At 36.2% G+C, this 14,580-nt stretch overlaps 1 protein-coding gene across 1 annotated transcript; it reads right to left on the reverse strand.

Annotated features, from left to right (window-relative positions):
- Positions 1-1,575: 1,575 nt before the first annotated feature.
- Positions 1,576-14,580, reverse strand: CHRNG (cholinergic receptor nicotinic gamma subunit). The gene is made up of 12 exons (XM_072410409.1): positions 14,440-14,580; positions 13,296-13,435; positions 12,219-12,263; positions 11,223-11,332; positions 10,356-10,511; positions 8,743-8,840; positions 8,409-8,609; positions 7,008-7,122; positions 6,060-6,174; positions 4,680-4,890; positions 4,128-4,261; positions 1,576-2,104 (listed from the first exon to the last, which is right to left on the reverse strand). The coding sequence occupies exons 1-12, from the start codon at positions 14,477-14,479 to the stop codon at positions 1,922-1,924; spliced, it is 1,548 nt and encodes a 515-aa protein (XP_072266510.1). The 5' UTR covers positions 14,480-14,580; the 3' UTR covers positions 1,576-1,921.

The following is a 14,580-nucleotide window of genomic DNA, read 5'->3' on the forward strand; positions in this document are numbered from 1 at the left end:
TCCCCATTGACCCTTCTTGCCTTCATTAACACATTATATTTATAATGAACCAGGTGTAAAACACAAAAGGACACCACAGGATCCTGGCTAAAGTGTGAAGATGCTGGCCTGAAATATGAATATTCCATTGTGTTTAGGTTAGGGGGCATTAGAAAGTAGTCAAAGGAGAACTTTTTAAATTGTAAAAACAAATTGAAGTTCTTTACAACCACATTGCCATTGCCATTCTTTACAACCACATTTGCCATTAGTGGCATCAAAAGTTATTTTCTGTTGCATGATAATAAACTATTTGTAATGTATGGCTTAAGATTCCAGTCTTATTATTAAGAAATCTTTCAAGTTACTATACTTGAGGAATGGTGGTACTTCTGCCAATTATTGTACCCATAGTAAAAATCTGACACCTACAAATAGACACATCAATGGTGACACTCATCAGCTGATATTTAAAGTATCCAGACTGCAATGTCAGATTACCCGTCTAGTGGTTTCTAAGGAAGGTCACAGCTATTGTTTTTAGAAAACCAGAGAACTGTCAATGACAGAAAACCCTATTGTGAAAGTATGTGTAGGGCTCTTCATAAATGTGAGAAAAGAAAGTTGTTCAATAATAAGGATTCCCTAATCTAATCCCTGTTGGCTACGAAATTGATAAGAACTTTGTTATATATATATGACAAACTAAGAATAAAAAATAAGGATACTACAAATAAATTCACTCTGCACTACAAATAATGCACCCTGTCATTCCATACATAGTGACTCAAATATGCCCATAGAATACAAGCAAACCTTTAACTAATGTTTGCTAATACAGTGTTCAGACTGTCAGAAAGCAGTGGAATGTTTACCTCTATGTACTAGTAACCAAAACTTTTACATTTTGATTTATAAAGACTTCATAACTACCAGAGAGGATGTATGGTTTCATGTTATTGAGATAGAATAACAAAGTGCAAAGTGCATAAACTCAAATATGTCAATAGTACCCATATGTTTGAAGTCTATTCAAGAATCATATAATAAAAAATTGTCTCTTAACAAGTCAATCAATTCTAAATGTAACGCATGGATCACTAGTAGTAACCTATAACTTTCATATAGATCTGCTAACTATAAAGGTATAGGCACATTGTGGAAGCCAAATTCACTCAATTCATATACAGCTTCTGACTTTGGCTTAATAATACTGCAGTGACTGTGCCTAACTGCTTCTTTAACTCTGCACAAATTTACTGATCAGGTCTGACCATGCAGAACATGATATTATGTCTATGAAGTTAATTAAGATTACCTCCAGAATCATTAGGCAGAATATGCTAATTAAACCCCCCAATATACAAAAAATACCAACACATAAAAGCTGTTTTCTAAACTGAAAATTAGTTACAGCAAGCAAATAAACTGTCCTTATTTACATGTTACAACAGCTACAATTGTCTTCATAATGAACTTTACTACCGGTATATGTTTTTAAATAAAACTTGAGGATATGTGCATACCTCCTCATTTTATGTTTCATTTTGGATACTAAGTTTAGATTAAAAAAAGAATAAAAAACAAAACATACTATTAATTTTTCACGTTTTAATTCGAGCATAGATGTGAACCTTTCAAAATAAAATATTCTCAGTCATTCAGTTTTTGTTTTATGACTGTAAACCCAAAGTCATTCAAATATTCCACAACTGAATCCTGAACACCTTCTGTGCTATTCAACAATGAGCAGCGTCTGCCGTCCAGTGACTTCACAGCCAGAACCATCTCTTAACCTCTTCCCATGTATAATACTGGCAGCCTGCCATTATAAAAAATAATAAAAATGCATCATGCTACCAATGTGCATCTAATACATGTTTTCCAGTGGAAGAGAGGGACACCATTAAGGCTCAAATGTAGATACTATGTAGAAATAATTTCATGCAGACCCTTCAGATGGTGGAAGGTAGAGTTTAGGATCTCCAGGAAAAGGTTGTGCTGGTGCTTGGTTATAATGACCTGCCAGGAAAGTTCCAATAGATACAAGAAGGAAAAGCAAAAACATGATGAGAAAGCACACTCTGTCTATAACTCGGCCAATCAAAATCCATTCTTCATTTTCCTGGAAGAAATTGAAAATTGTAAAAAAAAAAAGAGAAAAATGTACACAATTCATTGAAATTAGGTAGTGGAGCCTTTATGAATATTGCAAAAAAAATCCTAAATATAAATTGTTTTTTCTCTTAAATCTTTACCTTATTCCCATTGTAAATCCATATACACACAAACTTTAATGGCAGGTTCCAAACCTTAATACACAACTCCAACCTATTTTTAGATTTTAGGGTTAGAACCTCCTCTATGTTTTTACTGTTGTTTCTAAATCTAGGTTTCGTTCCCTGCACACATGGGTTAGGGGTGAAACTTAAAGGTTTGAGATTTGAGGTAATGGTAAATCTATTTGCAAACTCTCCCAATAAGATGTTTTTAAAACCATAAAGCACTGCATGGTCTATAAACTATGAACCAGAACGGCTGATAAGGAAACTTACACATAAGTCAACCCCTCTTATAAAATTTGGGGGCACATGCAGGGCCAGATGTTCTTCTCCTCTAAGCCAGGGGCTCTTGTCCCCTCCTTCACTCCCACAACATAAACCATAAATGTGACAGATAGCCAAGGGGGGCATGTTCTTACCACTACATCTACCAGTTCCTACCAGTTCCTGAGGAACTGGGATTCAAAGAAGGTAAGCTGAAAAAATGCCACCCCTCATTACAATGGCTTCCTAGCCCATGGTATATAAGCTGAAGAAATAGATGAGAAATCTGGCCCTGGGCACAGGGCAGCCATATTGTAATTGTATGGGAAGATAGAAAGCTAGGGCAGTTAGGAAACTCTACAAATTCCAAACTTGGGCTATTCGGACTCATTTGGATCCCCCTCAGAAAGGGTTCCAATAGAATAAAGGTAGTGAAGGTGCACCCTTGTCTGTCCCAGTGGATATAGAAAAGGAAAGGGGCTAATATTCTCTAATACATAAAGCTTGGATCCAGGACAACAGATAAGGAGGTATTCATATGTAAGAGAGGCTAAGGTTAGGAGTGTCCAAGTCTAATATAATATAATAACAAGATAATATAAAAAGAAATGGCTCCTGGGTGGGTATAGAGAAGAAGATAAAGAAGTATACATTTTGATTTGCATATGGTGCCAGTTAAAGTAATTGTAACAGTTAAAATAAAAATATGTTTTTTTTAAAGAGTTCTTTTAAACTCTCTATCAAGCTTTAGCAAACATTTCATAACAGTACTATTCTATTACTAGTAAAAAATTCATGACAAAGTAATTCTTGATCAGGGTCCAAAAAGAAATGTTAAAATTGCTCTGGTCTGCTGTAATACCCCTAGCATGCACTAGCTGCACATATTACCTTCTAAGGCAGGGGTCGGCAAACTTTTGGACATCACAAACCACTAAGTTTATTGGACTCTGGATTGCACATACGTGGGAAGCTGTGTGTCACTCATAGGGGAAGACACTTTCCCCAGAGTGACATCATGATGCCAGAACCCACACACTATCCTATCGCTGGTCTGAGCCTGTGATGGGAGTGTGGGCAGGTTGTGTCCAGAGACAACCCACCCACCGTGCCGAGCCTGCGATCCATATAGGGGACATGGTCTGCGGCTCTTGCCGGTGCGCTCCCCCCAGTAGGGTCCGTCTCCTGACCCCGCTGGGGCGTGCCTTGGCCAGAGCCACGGACCACCAAAATTTTCTTACGGACCAGACCACCGGTTGGCGATCTCTGTTCTAAGGGATTCTTTAGCATTGCTAGAAATGTCTGCAACATTGCTCATTCTGGTACTGGCACATTTTTTGCTAGATGGAATGAAGGAGGACTTCCCATACTGTGCTTGATGCCAGCATGTCTAGTATTTAAATAAAAGGAGGGCAGTTTGCTAGAGAAGGAACATTGCTTGTGTGAGGGTTTGCTGGAGGGGTTTGTTAGGGCAGTTTTTTTCAGGAGTAGGGTTTTGGGAAGCAGGTTTTTAAGGGAGGGTTGGGTTTGCTGGGGATTGGAGGAAGCATGTTCCAAACAGGGAGGGGTTGCTTGTCAATTTTTATTCTCAGGAAGACTCACACTTTTGAAATCATTCTTTTCTCTGGTAGATTTTGCTATGTAGTTACAGGCCTCCACTGTGGCTCGTATTTCTGGAGCAGCGTGACTTAAACTGTGGACGAGATCTTGCACGGTGCCATTTGCCATTCCTTTGCCTGAAAGAAAAATGCACAAACATTAAGTGATTTTAAAATCTATAGAAGGAAAATAAGTCTCTGTTGAACTGTATTTGTTTAAAAGAAATGAAACCCCACCAGTGAATAAAGCATATCTTCAGCTCTGGTGGGTTGATTTGCAAATTATACTGTTGGGGCTGCCCAAAATCGTTGTATTACTGCCCATGCATTATCGTCAATTGCAACAAGGCAGCCTATTAATTTGTCTAATGCACATAAACACACTAGTGTGGTATTGTTGCCTAAAGGTGCTTTGCAACACATGTCTGTTGGGAAGGCGCATAGGGGTGTAGTTCAGAATGGCAGTGCCATGGAATGAATCATGCATAAGATTGAGTAACTTTACTGATATTTTTTATCTTAAATAATGTGGATATCATGATTGCACATTCAATACCTATTTTTTCTAGCACAATTTTCATGAGTCCGTCTCTCTCCTTCTGCCTCTCAAACATAAGTTCGGTCCTTGGCTTCTTTAGCATGTATTCCTCAGCCTTGATCATCAGTCCAAGTGAACTGCAGCGTCGTGTGAGTGGTGCTGGGGGAGAGGGTATATCATTTTGGCGTACATGCATTCTAAGTAGACGAGGGAGCTTCCGTAAAAACAGCTATTTAAATAAATAAGTAAAAAAATGCATACATTATTGCACAGAACCTGATACACATAACAATAAATTACACAGGTTTCAGAATCATTTTACAGTCAACTTGTAGCCTCCCCGCTTGTAATCTTGCCTTGTCATGCCTTGTCATGCACTGTGGCCTGGTATGGTAATGGCCACCTTGGTAGAGACAACGCTTTACTTTTTCATCCCTGGGCCCCAGCAGGAAGAACAGTGAGCAGCTCAGTGGTTACCAAATCTCAATCTTAATCTGGAAGTTCTGTATAGTCCAACCTATCAGTATGTTTTTGGGATAGGTTACTCCTGGCACACAAGAGGTCCTTCTTACTAAAACTATTAGATATCAGACTTGTCATGCTGACAGCAAGGTTTGTGTTTAAATGACATGTCTGAGTTTTAAGAAAAGGTTGTTTACACCAAAAGTTGTAACCCAAGAACTTTAAGAAGGGATAGTTCACTGTGTGCCCAGCTTGGGAATTACAATGAGAAGATGAGTTTTTGGGGATAGAGAAAAGATGGGCTTTTTTAGGACACGAAATGTTTTTTATAAAACAATAAAGTTTGTTTCAATCCAAAGATATTATGAAAGTAGTCAAGGATGACCTATGCAAGTCCTAGTGCTAACATGGGAGAACTAAGCTAGGCAACAAATATCTGAACGGTACAGGTAGTTTAGGTTCTGTTCAAACAGCAATAGTTTTGTTTCCCACCCGACGCGTTTTGCCTAGTAAGGCTTCCTCAGGGGTTTGTTGGGGAGACTTGATAATATTGCTGAAATCTTTTCTGTGGGGGCCAACTTGTCCTCATACTACTTGTGAGATGATTCAGTTATAAAAGCCGTAGTGCTTAGAAAAAGCAATTTTATGTGGTGGTATAGTGGTGGGTCGCGGATAGCCACCCAAACGATAATATTTTTAATTGAAATAAACTTTATTGTTTTATAAAAACATTCTGTGCCCATTCTGTGCCTTTTCCCTATCCCCAAAAACTCATCTTCTCATGTCTGAGTTTTATGCTTTCATTTGGTGAAGTACATAGTATTGTAGCCATATGCAACACCAATGTACTATACAATCTATTCAAAATGTACACATTTTTATTATTTTTTTTAATTAGCAACTTTTATACAGTTTTATTAGACTGTGAGCACATACCTCTCGTATGGAGCTAGACATGCTGTGGGTGTTTGGAGTTCGGAGAGATACATTTAAAACAATCACTGCATTTACCACAATGGTAATAGTGACCACAATGAGAAATGTTAAATACCTGTAATTAAACAAAAGCAGAAATATTACTTGCTAACAGCATTATATCTTCTAATGTAAATGGTACATCAACATAGTAGTGTAAGAGCTATCATTTCAGTTAACTGGAATTCTAAAATTAAACACCTTTGTTCTTATACATGTTGCTTACATTATGATAAATCACAATACATTTTATTACAAAAGCCAGAAAATGGAATTTTCCAAAACTCAAGAGCTAACATATATAGGATAAAAGATCAGCGCAGGTGGAGCAAGTAGTACAGAGAAAAGAAGTGTATAATAAAAAATAAAAAATACATAAATACAAACAACTGTGCAGAGTTATTTTAGAGTCCTTCTATAAAACATGATACATACTGTAATAAATGTAAGCAAATATGGTTCTTAAAAACATACTTCTAATAAATGCCCCAAAACTTGACCAAATATATGTAATTTCTGAGTAAAAGAAACCTGAGAATATAAGCCTTCTAGGACATAAACTAAAACCTAAATATAAAGCAAACAAGTTGGTAAGTAAATACAAACAGTATATAGAGTACACACAGTGTTTAGAATTGGTGGAATGCCTGTTTTATGCACCAACTTTTATTGCACACTACATACATTACAGCTATTTTCTTTCATATCTAAAGTCAACCAGTGAGAGGGTCATTTGTGAGTAATAGAGACTTTGCAATAAAAGCATGACCCGACCTTTCCTTTGTATATCCAAGCTCAAAAAAAGGGTTTTTCCACCTTTTTCTGATAGTGGTATGGGTAGCGTTTAATGATGGGGCTGTGGTCAATTTTGAGAAATATTGCAAACAGAAGTTTTTTGGTTAGTCTTACTTTACAATCAGTGGTACAGCCGTGGAAGTTTCTGGAATCTTCTTGGCAATTAGAAAGAGAAAGACAGTTTGAGCCAGAAGGATGTTGATAGACACCGTGCATTTTTGTCCTCCAGCTGAAATAGAAAAACATGCTAAAACATTAGAGCTTTCCATGATGTGTATAATTAAATAACCAAGCTACACAAACAAAAACATATGCTTATGGTCTTCTTCGCCATCTACCCTTTACATTGTGTTCATACTCAATCCATTTTTAAACCTTTTTTAAGGGACTTGATTTGTGTAAATATTGGGGGGGGGTTATACATTTATAATTGAATTCTACAAAGATAATACTTATAATAGCTTATGACAGTGTTCCTCAAGGGTTTGTAAGGGACTCCTTGAGCAATTACCAATTTGTGACTCTCCGGTCAGTTTAACTGGCACCAATGAAATTTTTCCCAATGGCCAGCAATGTAAGAGACATTTTCCTAGTGATCACAATACTAATGTACTGTGAGTTGTGAATGTAAAATTTTTAGCAGGGGTTTCCCAAGGACCTGAAAGTTATTACAATGGTTCCTTCATGTTAAAACGCTCAAGAAACACTGGCTTATAACAGTACAACAATAACAGGCTATATAGTGTTAGGAGTGATGATACATACAAAAAAACTGTGCCAGAATTTTTAAAACCCTGTCAGACATTCTCCAAAAAAATGGTAAAGCAAAGCTTCAAAAGCTTTTGGAATATAAAGTAAAAAAATTTACGGAAGAAATGTGGGGCTGCATTTGCTAACCTTTCCACTGACCATGTGCAAGATGCAGATCAGAAAAGTTCCTTCCAGGTTTCCTTTATTATTAATTCACAAATTTTTATTTCATTATGCAGTCAGATATAATTTTCTTTTTGCAAAATAGGATGTTTTTTTCATTCATTCATCTCAGCAGTTCCTAATACTCCTAAGATCCTGACACATTAGCCTGATTTATTAAAATCTCTAAAAGGCTGGAGAGGATACACTTTATTGGTGGGCGATCCAGCAAAAAGTAATTTGCTGTTTGTTGTGTTTTTAATCCTGGACCAGATGCATTTCAGGTTTGCTGGGTCACCCAGGTTCACTGATGAAAGTCTTTCTTCTCCAGGCATGGAGAGCTTTAATAAATCAGGCCCATTGTAACTAGAATAATGAATGCCCCTACAATATAATGAAGGGAGAGGATTAGGTACTACTAGTAAAACAAGTAAAAAAATAAATATTGTAGACTCACAGGCTCACAGTAAGAAAAACAAATGATGTAATCATATGGCTATAATTTTTTTCCTGATAATAATCCTAAAGTTTGTTTTTCTCTGTCTGTAAAAAAAATAATTTTAGTGTCTTGTAAATCACTATAACGGTAATACAAAATTTTACCTTTGGCGGGTAGGAAATAAACCAAAACACTGACAAATGAGATGAGCACACAGGGAACAATAATGTTGATTATGTAGAAAAGAGGTTTCCGCTGTATGATGAGATAGAAGACAATTGATTGATAGTTGATATCATCTGGAGTAAGTCGATGATCTATGATCTTCTTGGCTGGCATGTGTTTTATTGCCCATTCCCCATTCTCTAGTAAATGTAATAGTTGTAGAGAAAAAGATCAGGAGAAGCAAATGCTGTTTATGATGAATTCTATACATTTAGTATCAAAACCTGTCATTTTTAATCATCATAAGATATACCTAAATAGGTTGTTTGGTACCTGTAAATGCTTCTGGGTCTATTGTAATCCACTCAAATGTAACCCCATCTTTTTCTGTCAGGAGTAACTCAATCTCATTGGCACTGTATGTCTGTGACCTGTGTAAAGAGTGGACATTGATCAAAAAGTCTCACTGGTAGCAGAGACAGAAGTGAGATGATGTCTTTTTTGTAGGAAATGTTTGTTTAGTGCAGCATTTTTACATGTATGTAGCATTTTACAAAGTATACTAAAATAAATACACTAATGACCCTAACCCATATTTAGGCCAGGCAAACAATGACCTGAAAACTGAGCCTTGGGCCCTAAGAGCTGAAAGCCAGGAGTGCTACATACTTGGCCACTGTTCTCTGTACATTCCATGTGGGATCCAGAGATTCCGTATTTGAATAGTCTATAACATGCACAAAGTAGTAGGGTTAATTGCATCAAGATATTTGTAAATAAGTTCATGGCACCCTCACAGCAAATGACTTCTATCCATCTAAACAAAAGAGCTTTAGCCTCAAAGGGCAGCATGGTGGCTCAGTGGTTAGCACTCTTTCCTTTGCAGTGCTAGGTCCAAGGGTTCGTATCCCAGCCAGGACATCATCTGTACGGAGTTTTCAGGTTCTCCCCGTGTCTGTGTGGGCTTCCTCTGGGTGGTACTCTGGTTTCCTCCCACATTCCAAAAAAACATGCAGTGAGGTTAATTGGCATCCTCCCAATCTATCCCCCCCAAAAAATTTGCCCTTAGACTACAATAATGACATATGCCAAAGGCAGGGACATTATATTGTGAGCCCCTTTAAGGGACAGTTAGGTTCACGATTATCGACTTTGTACAGCGCTATGTAATATGATGGTGCTATATAAATACTGTGTAATAATAATAATACACATAGACTTTAAGTGATAAAACCTCTCTGTGTTGTTATGAGTGCTTTCAAACATAAATCGTATTCATGCCTAAACATTGCACAGACCATTGAATTGTGTACAGGTTTTCTAGATTTCCAAGGACCCAGTGCAAAAGCAGACTTATTTTGGCTACAGCATAATGATGTAATCATTCTGCCTTCCCTGGCCCTTATCTATGATAAAACCGGATTTTCATACCAACACATTTATTATTCCCCACTCTTGCCATGACACAAATATAATTTAAATATACAATTTAAACCCAATGTAGAGAATCTACTCTCCAAGTTTTCACTGGCTGGGTCCTGTGCAAACTCAAGGCTAGTAATGTTTGCATATCTTATGATCGGTATGCTTCCAGTGCTGACCCAAGTACTATAGAAGGAGTTATTAAGTTGTAGAGTTTCATTTGGGAAACTAAACCTTAAAGCTTTTGAATCATCATACACATTTGCTGTATCACTTCTAAAATGACAGATCTATCATATTACAGATCATGAGTGTTGACAACATGGCACCAGTATCTTTTAGCACAGTCATCAGCAGACATATGAGGATTTGGTGCAGGTATTATTGTATACTATACAAAAAACACAGCACTATGGGGGGCCCAGAACTGTTTACAAACATTCCCCATTTTTACAATACTTTATAAACTTCATAGAAAACTTTTCTGGAAAACATTAATCCACATGCAGATCACATTGACTTACTGGAAAACCATGGAACAATTCTGCCAATCAAAGGGGAAGTATGTGACCACCACAGGGCAACTACTCTCATAAATGGCAGGAGGCAGCCAGTAGACAGAGCCATCAGAATATACTAAAGTGTTGGCATAGAGAGCGATGTTAAAGGTACCATCCACACTGCAGAGTAGAGAGAAAATGTTTGTGGTTGTCATGTAGTTGTTTGTAAAAAAAAAAACACTTTAACAAAGAATATATAGAAACGAAAATATAGTTGTGCTGGTATTACTGGGGCAATGTATTAGGTAATAAATGTGATACTCAATGGAGGTGCATCATTGCCTGTATGTCTAAATATATTACCCAGAAAGATTTATCACATTTATTTATCACATATACTATATAAATGTACACCTTTCCACTTAGATTGTAGACAGTGTATTACAAGTGTGTTACAACCTGTTGAGACCTTGTATTGAGACATTTTGGTGCATCTGATTGTTCTAGTTACTCTGCAGAGACCAGAAGAATCTAACAGATTTTTTTCCTTAATTTACATCAATAGTGTTCATATTCGGCACATTTAGAATCCAGAATTTTTGGATCAGTTTAGCTCCAGAACAGAATAAAGAAGGGTTCTGCTTTTTGAAGTGGGTAATTGCTTGGTCTACAATACTCTTAATCATCTGGCTGGTCGCATACATTTACATATTTTGCAAGTTTTAATACTTTATTTTCTTAAAGCTGGCAATTTTAAGTGTATCTCTGCTAGGTTAGTGCAAAAGGGTGTTGGTATGTGGAAGGAGCAGTAAAGAAAATGGCAGCAGTAGAGCAAAATATTAGTCTAAGTTTAGCCAGATGGGCTTATCATTGTAAGGAGTAATAACTAACTTGTTTTCTAGGCCAACGTCTGGGAGCCACACCATTTTGGAAGGGATACGTGTAATTTCAATGCCACTGTATTTCTTAGGGTCCCAACTGAGACGATAATCTTTCCATTGCTAAAAAAACAATAAAAATTAGAAAAAGAAGGTTATATCAATAAATAGATTAACAACAAGTAAAGCAATATTACAATGTTGTAGAGAAAATTAAAACAATCTTGAAAAAAATCACTTTATCATGCTTTAATTTAAATGCAGTGCTGACATTTTGGCAAACTGTTGTCATATTCCCAGCTACATAGGAAAGTCCTACTTTCCCTACTCTTAAGTATTTCTTGGAGACCATACAGAGTATAAAAATTAGCAGAAATTAAAGACCTACCGTGGGCATATATACAATTCTGGGGAAGCAGAATATAATGCCAGTTAAGCTAGGGGTATTGTAATAGATAGGAATTTTTACCCCAACCCAAAGTCCCATTGTCTTCTCTCATGTTGATTCCAGTTGTGACAACCACTTCCACATCACATAGGATGCAGGACCAATGGCCACCTGTTGGCCTCCCATAATAAACATGATGGCCTGGGAATGCCCACCCACATCCCTGAGATGAATAATTGAAGCTGTTATGGGGATGTGGATTAGGATGTATGCATTAACCGATAATATATAAGCCCCTACTAAAACAAGCATTATATTATGTGTCATTTTATGTTGATGTTTATTTTATCTATGTCTGCTTGTATATACATATAAAAAAGCGTTTTAATAATATAGGTATAACAATTTATTATGCAATGGAATAGACGCTCAGAAATTGGCATCATAAATATAATTATGGAAATGTTTGCACAAATGCAGTGGGTTAAATGATCCAATGTGCAGGCTTACAACCTACATTATTCACACTCAGTTGCTTTTATATGTAATATGAAACAAAATTTGGTTTAATTGAATTTTATAACAAAAGGTTCAAACTGGTTACCAATGTTATGTACTTACCATTTCCACCCACACATTGGTTGTCAATGCCTCTTTTTTTTCATTCTGAAAATAGCAATAAAAGTAAAAATTATCTTTCTATAAATCAGAAATATAAAGTATCACAAATAGTCAATTACAGACAAGGTATAGCCTTAAATCTTGTTATCCTAAATGAAGTAGTCAACTGACAATTCAACAAGGGTGATCTAAGAACACTGGAGGTATTAATAGTGCAACTGCTGACAGCAATGTATGAGAATATATATTTAATTGTCTCAATTAAATAATAAAAAAAGGTTAAAACTGAATGGGTATTATAGCTGTCTGCTTTGTTTTCCCTTTCTTCATAAATGGTACCATTGTATTTTATTCCTATTTTTTTTGCCACTGATGACCTTTTTCCAAATAGACCTGTTGCCTGAATAACGCTATTTACAGAACTTTATAGGGTGTTGACCTGGAACAACCATGAAGAAGTAAAGTCAGCATAAGGCCACATTTCCTAATCTACATAGGTCAGAAAACTAGAAATGGTATTACTACTGCAGAACAAACAAACAGGTTGGCTTTACTGCCTTATTACCTGCAGCCTGTCACCCTTACATTTTGTAGGTTAAAGCTATTTGCACACCATTGAGTGTATCTAGTCTAGAAGGTTTTTTTAAAAGCTTCAAAAAGTTTGCTTTGTGCTACATGGGTAAATTAGATTTTTTCTGTACAATAAATTAGAATAAAAACTGTTGCATGATGTTGAATGAGGATGACCCCCTCCCTCATTTCCTTAAGTGTAAATTTTGAACATGCTATGGAGAAAAAAGGAAATAGGCATCCACTAAACTGACAAATCTACCATCATGTAGCACCTGAACACCTGAATTTGATATGAGATTTTATTTTTTTGTGCAATAAAGCTGTAAGTGAAAACTAGTGAAACATTCCATTTTCTTTTGTAAAATTCCATTTTCTTGTTACAACTATTACCAGGTTATTTGACTTCCACTCAACAAGTTTTTTGCCTTCCCATATCATTTCTCTCTCTCTTTATATATAAAATTAAACATATGTCTGACATATTAACACAAAGGTAAAACATACCAAAGAGATTAGGTTGGTAAGTGTCAATTTGATGCTGACACCTATAATATCACCATCTTTTTTTGCTGGGCGTAAGTTCCTGTTGTAGTTGTTCATCAGATCATTCAGGAGCCTTTCCTCGTCATTGTAAGCAAGGATAGCTGCGATAAGAACCATACAGAGTATTGACATATTTGTACAAATTACCCTGATATGTGGCTACAGTACATAGCAGTATAAAAACTTCCAGACGTGAAGTTGCCGGGCTGTTTTTACTGATCACACAAAATATTTTGATGCCACCAGATTTGTCATAATTGGCTGACAAGTGGGTAACGGTCATGCATGAACTTGTAAGTTCTTCAAAACCTATAGACTACACATCAGCTATAAACATCTTTTTTTGTACAGTGAACACTGGTGAACAATGTTCCTAATGTAATGTATACAAATTACACATTTACAAACTACACTTTTTTACACTCACTTTTTTTACAAGTCTGGGAAAGCATGATAAAGCCTGATAACATTTTGGCATTGCACTCAATAATAGTGATAAGACTTTCCCATAATAAACAAGGATTATTTATATAGAACTGTACCAATGCTGTGTACACTTACTGCAACCTACCAGTTCACATATGTGAAATAAGAACTTTTTTGCATGAGTCATAAACTTAATTAAAACCCAAATTGTTGATTGCATGCATGTTTATTGTAATTGGCTTAACAATAGGATTATGAACATGTAGTATCAATCTTTGTTTCTATAAAATGTACAATGACAGCACTGCAGTTGTAAAAGTATTGATGCAGTTAAAGACATTTTTGCAATAATAGTAAATTAGAAAGCTATATTATATTAGTTGATAATCTTAGTGTATCGTGTCATATTTAATGAGGTAAACAAGCACGTGAAAAATACAATTACAATAGCCATTCAAAACTATACCTACATTCAAAAACTATCAATCTATTTTATTTATGTGACTGCTGTACACTGATGGAAAGTAACAATAAATCGCTACCCTTTAAACTAATATGGCTTTATAAAATAAATGATTGGGCTAGCTAACATATTGTATGTGATGCTTTCCCTTAATCTGCAATCACAAACATACACAAAAAAAGAGTACTGTAGGTACATTTCAGGTGAGGTTCCTACCTGTGAAGTTTAGAAAGAGGAGCAGCAACACGTTGTCCATGTTTCTGACTCATGCCCTATGTGTTGAGCAGATTAAACCTTCGTACAATGTCTGGAATGGTTATTTTAGGGACTGACCAGACCTCTGGGACACTATCACCA

This window comes from Pyxicephalus adspersus, chromosome 4 (assembly GCF_032062135.1).
Source record: "Pyxicephalus adspersus chromosome 4, UCB_Pads_2.0, whole genome shotgun sequence".
Lineage (NCBI taxonomy): Eukaryota > Metazoa > Chordata > Amphibia > Anura > Pyxicephalidae > Pyxicephalus > Pyxicephalus adspersus.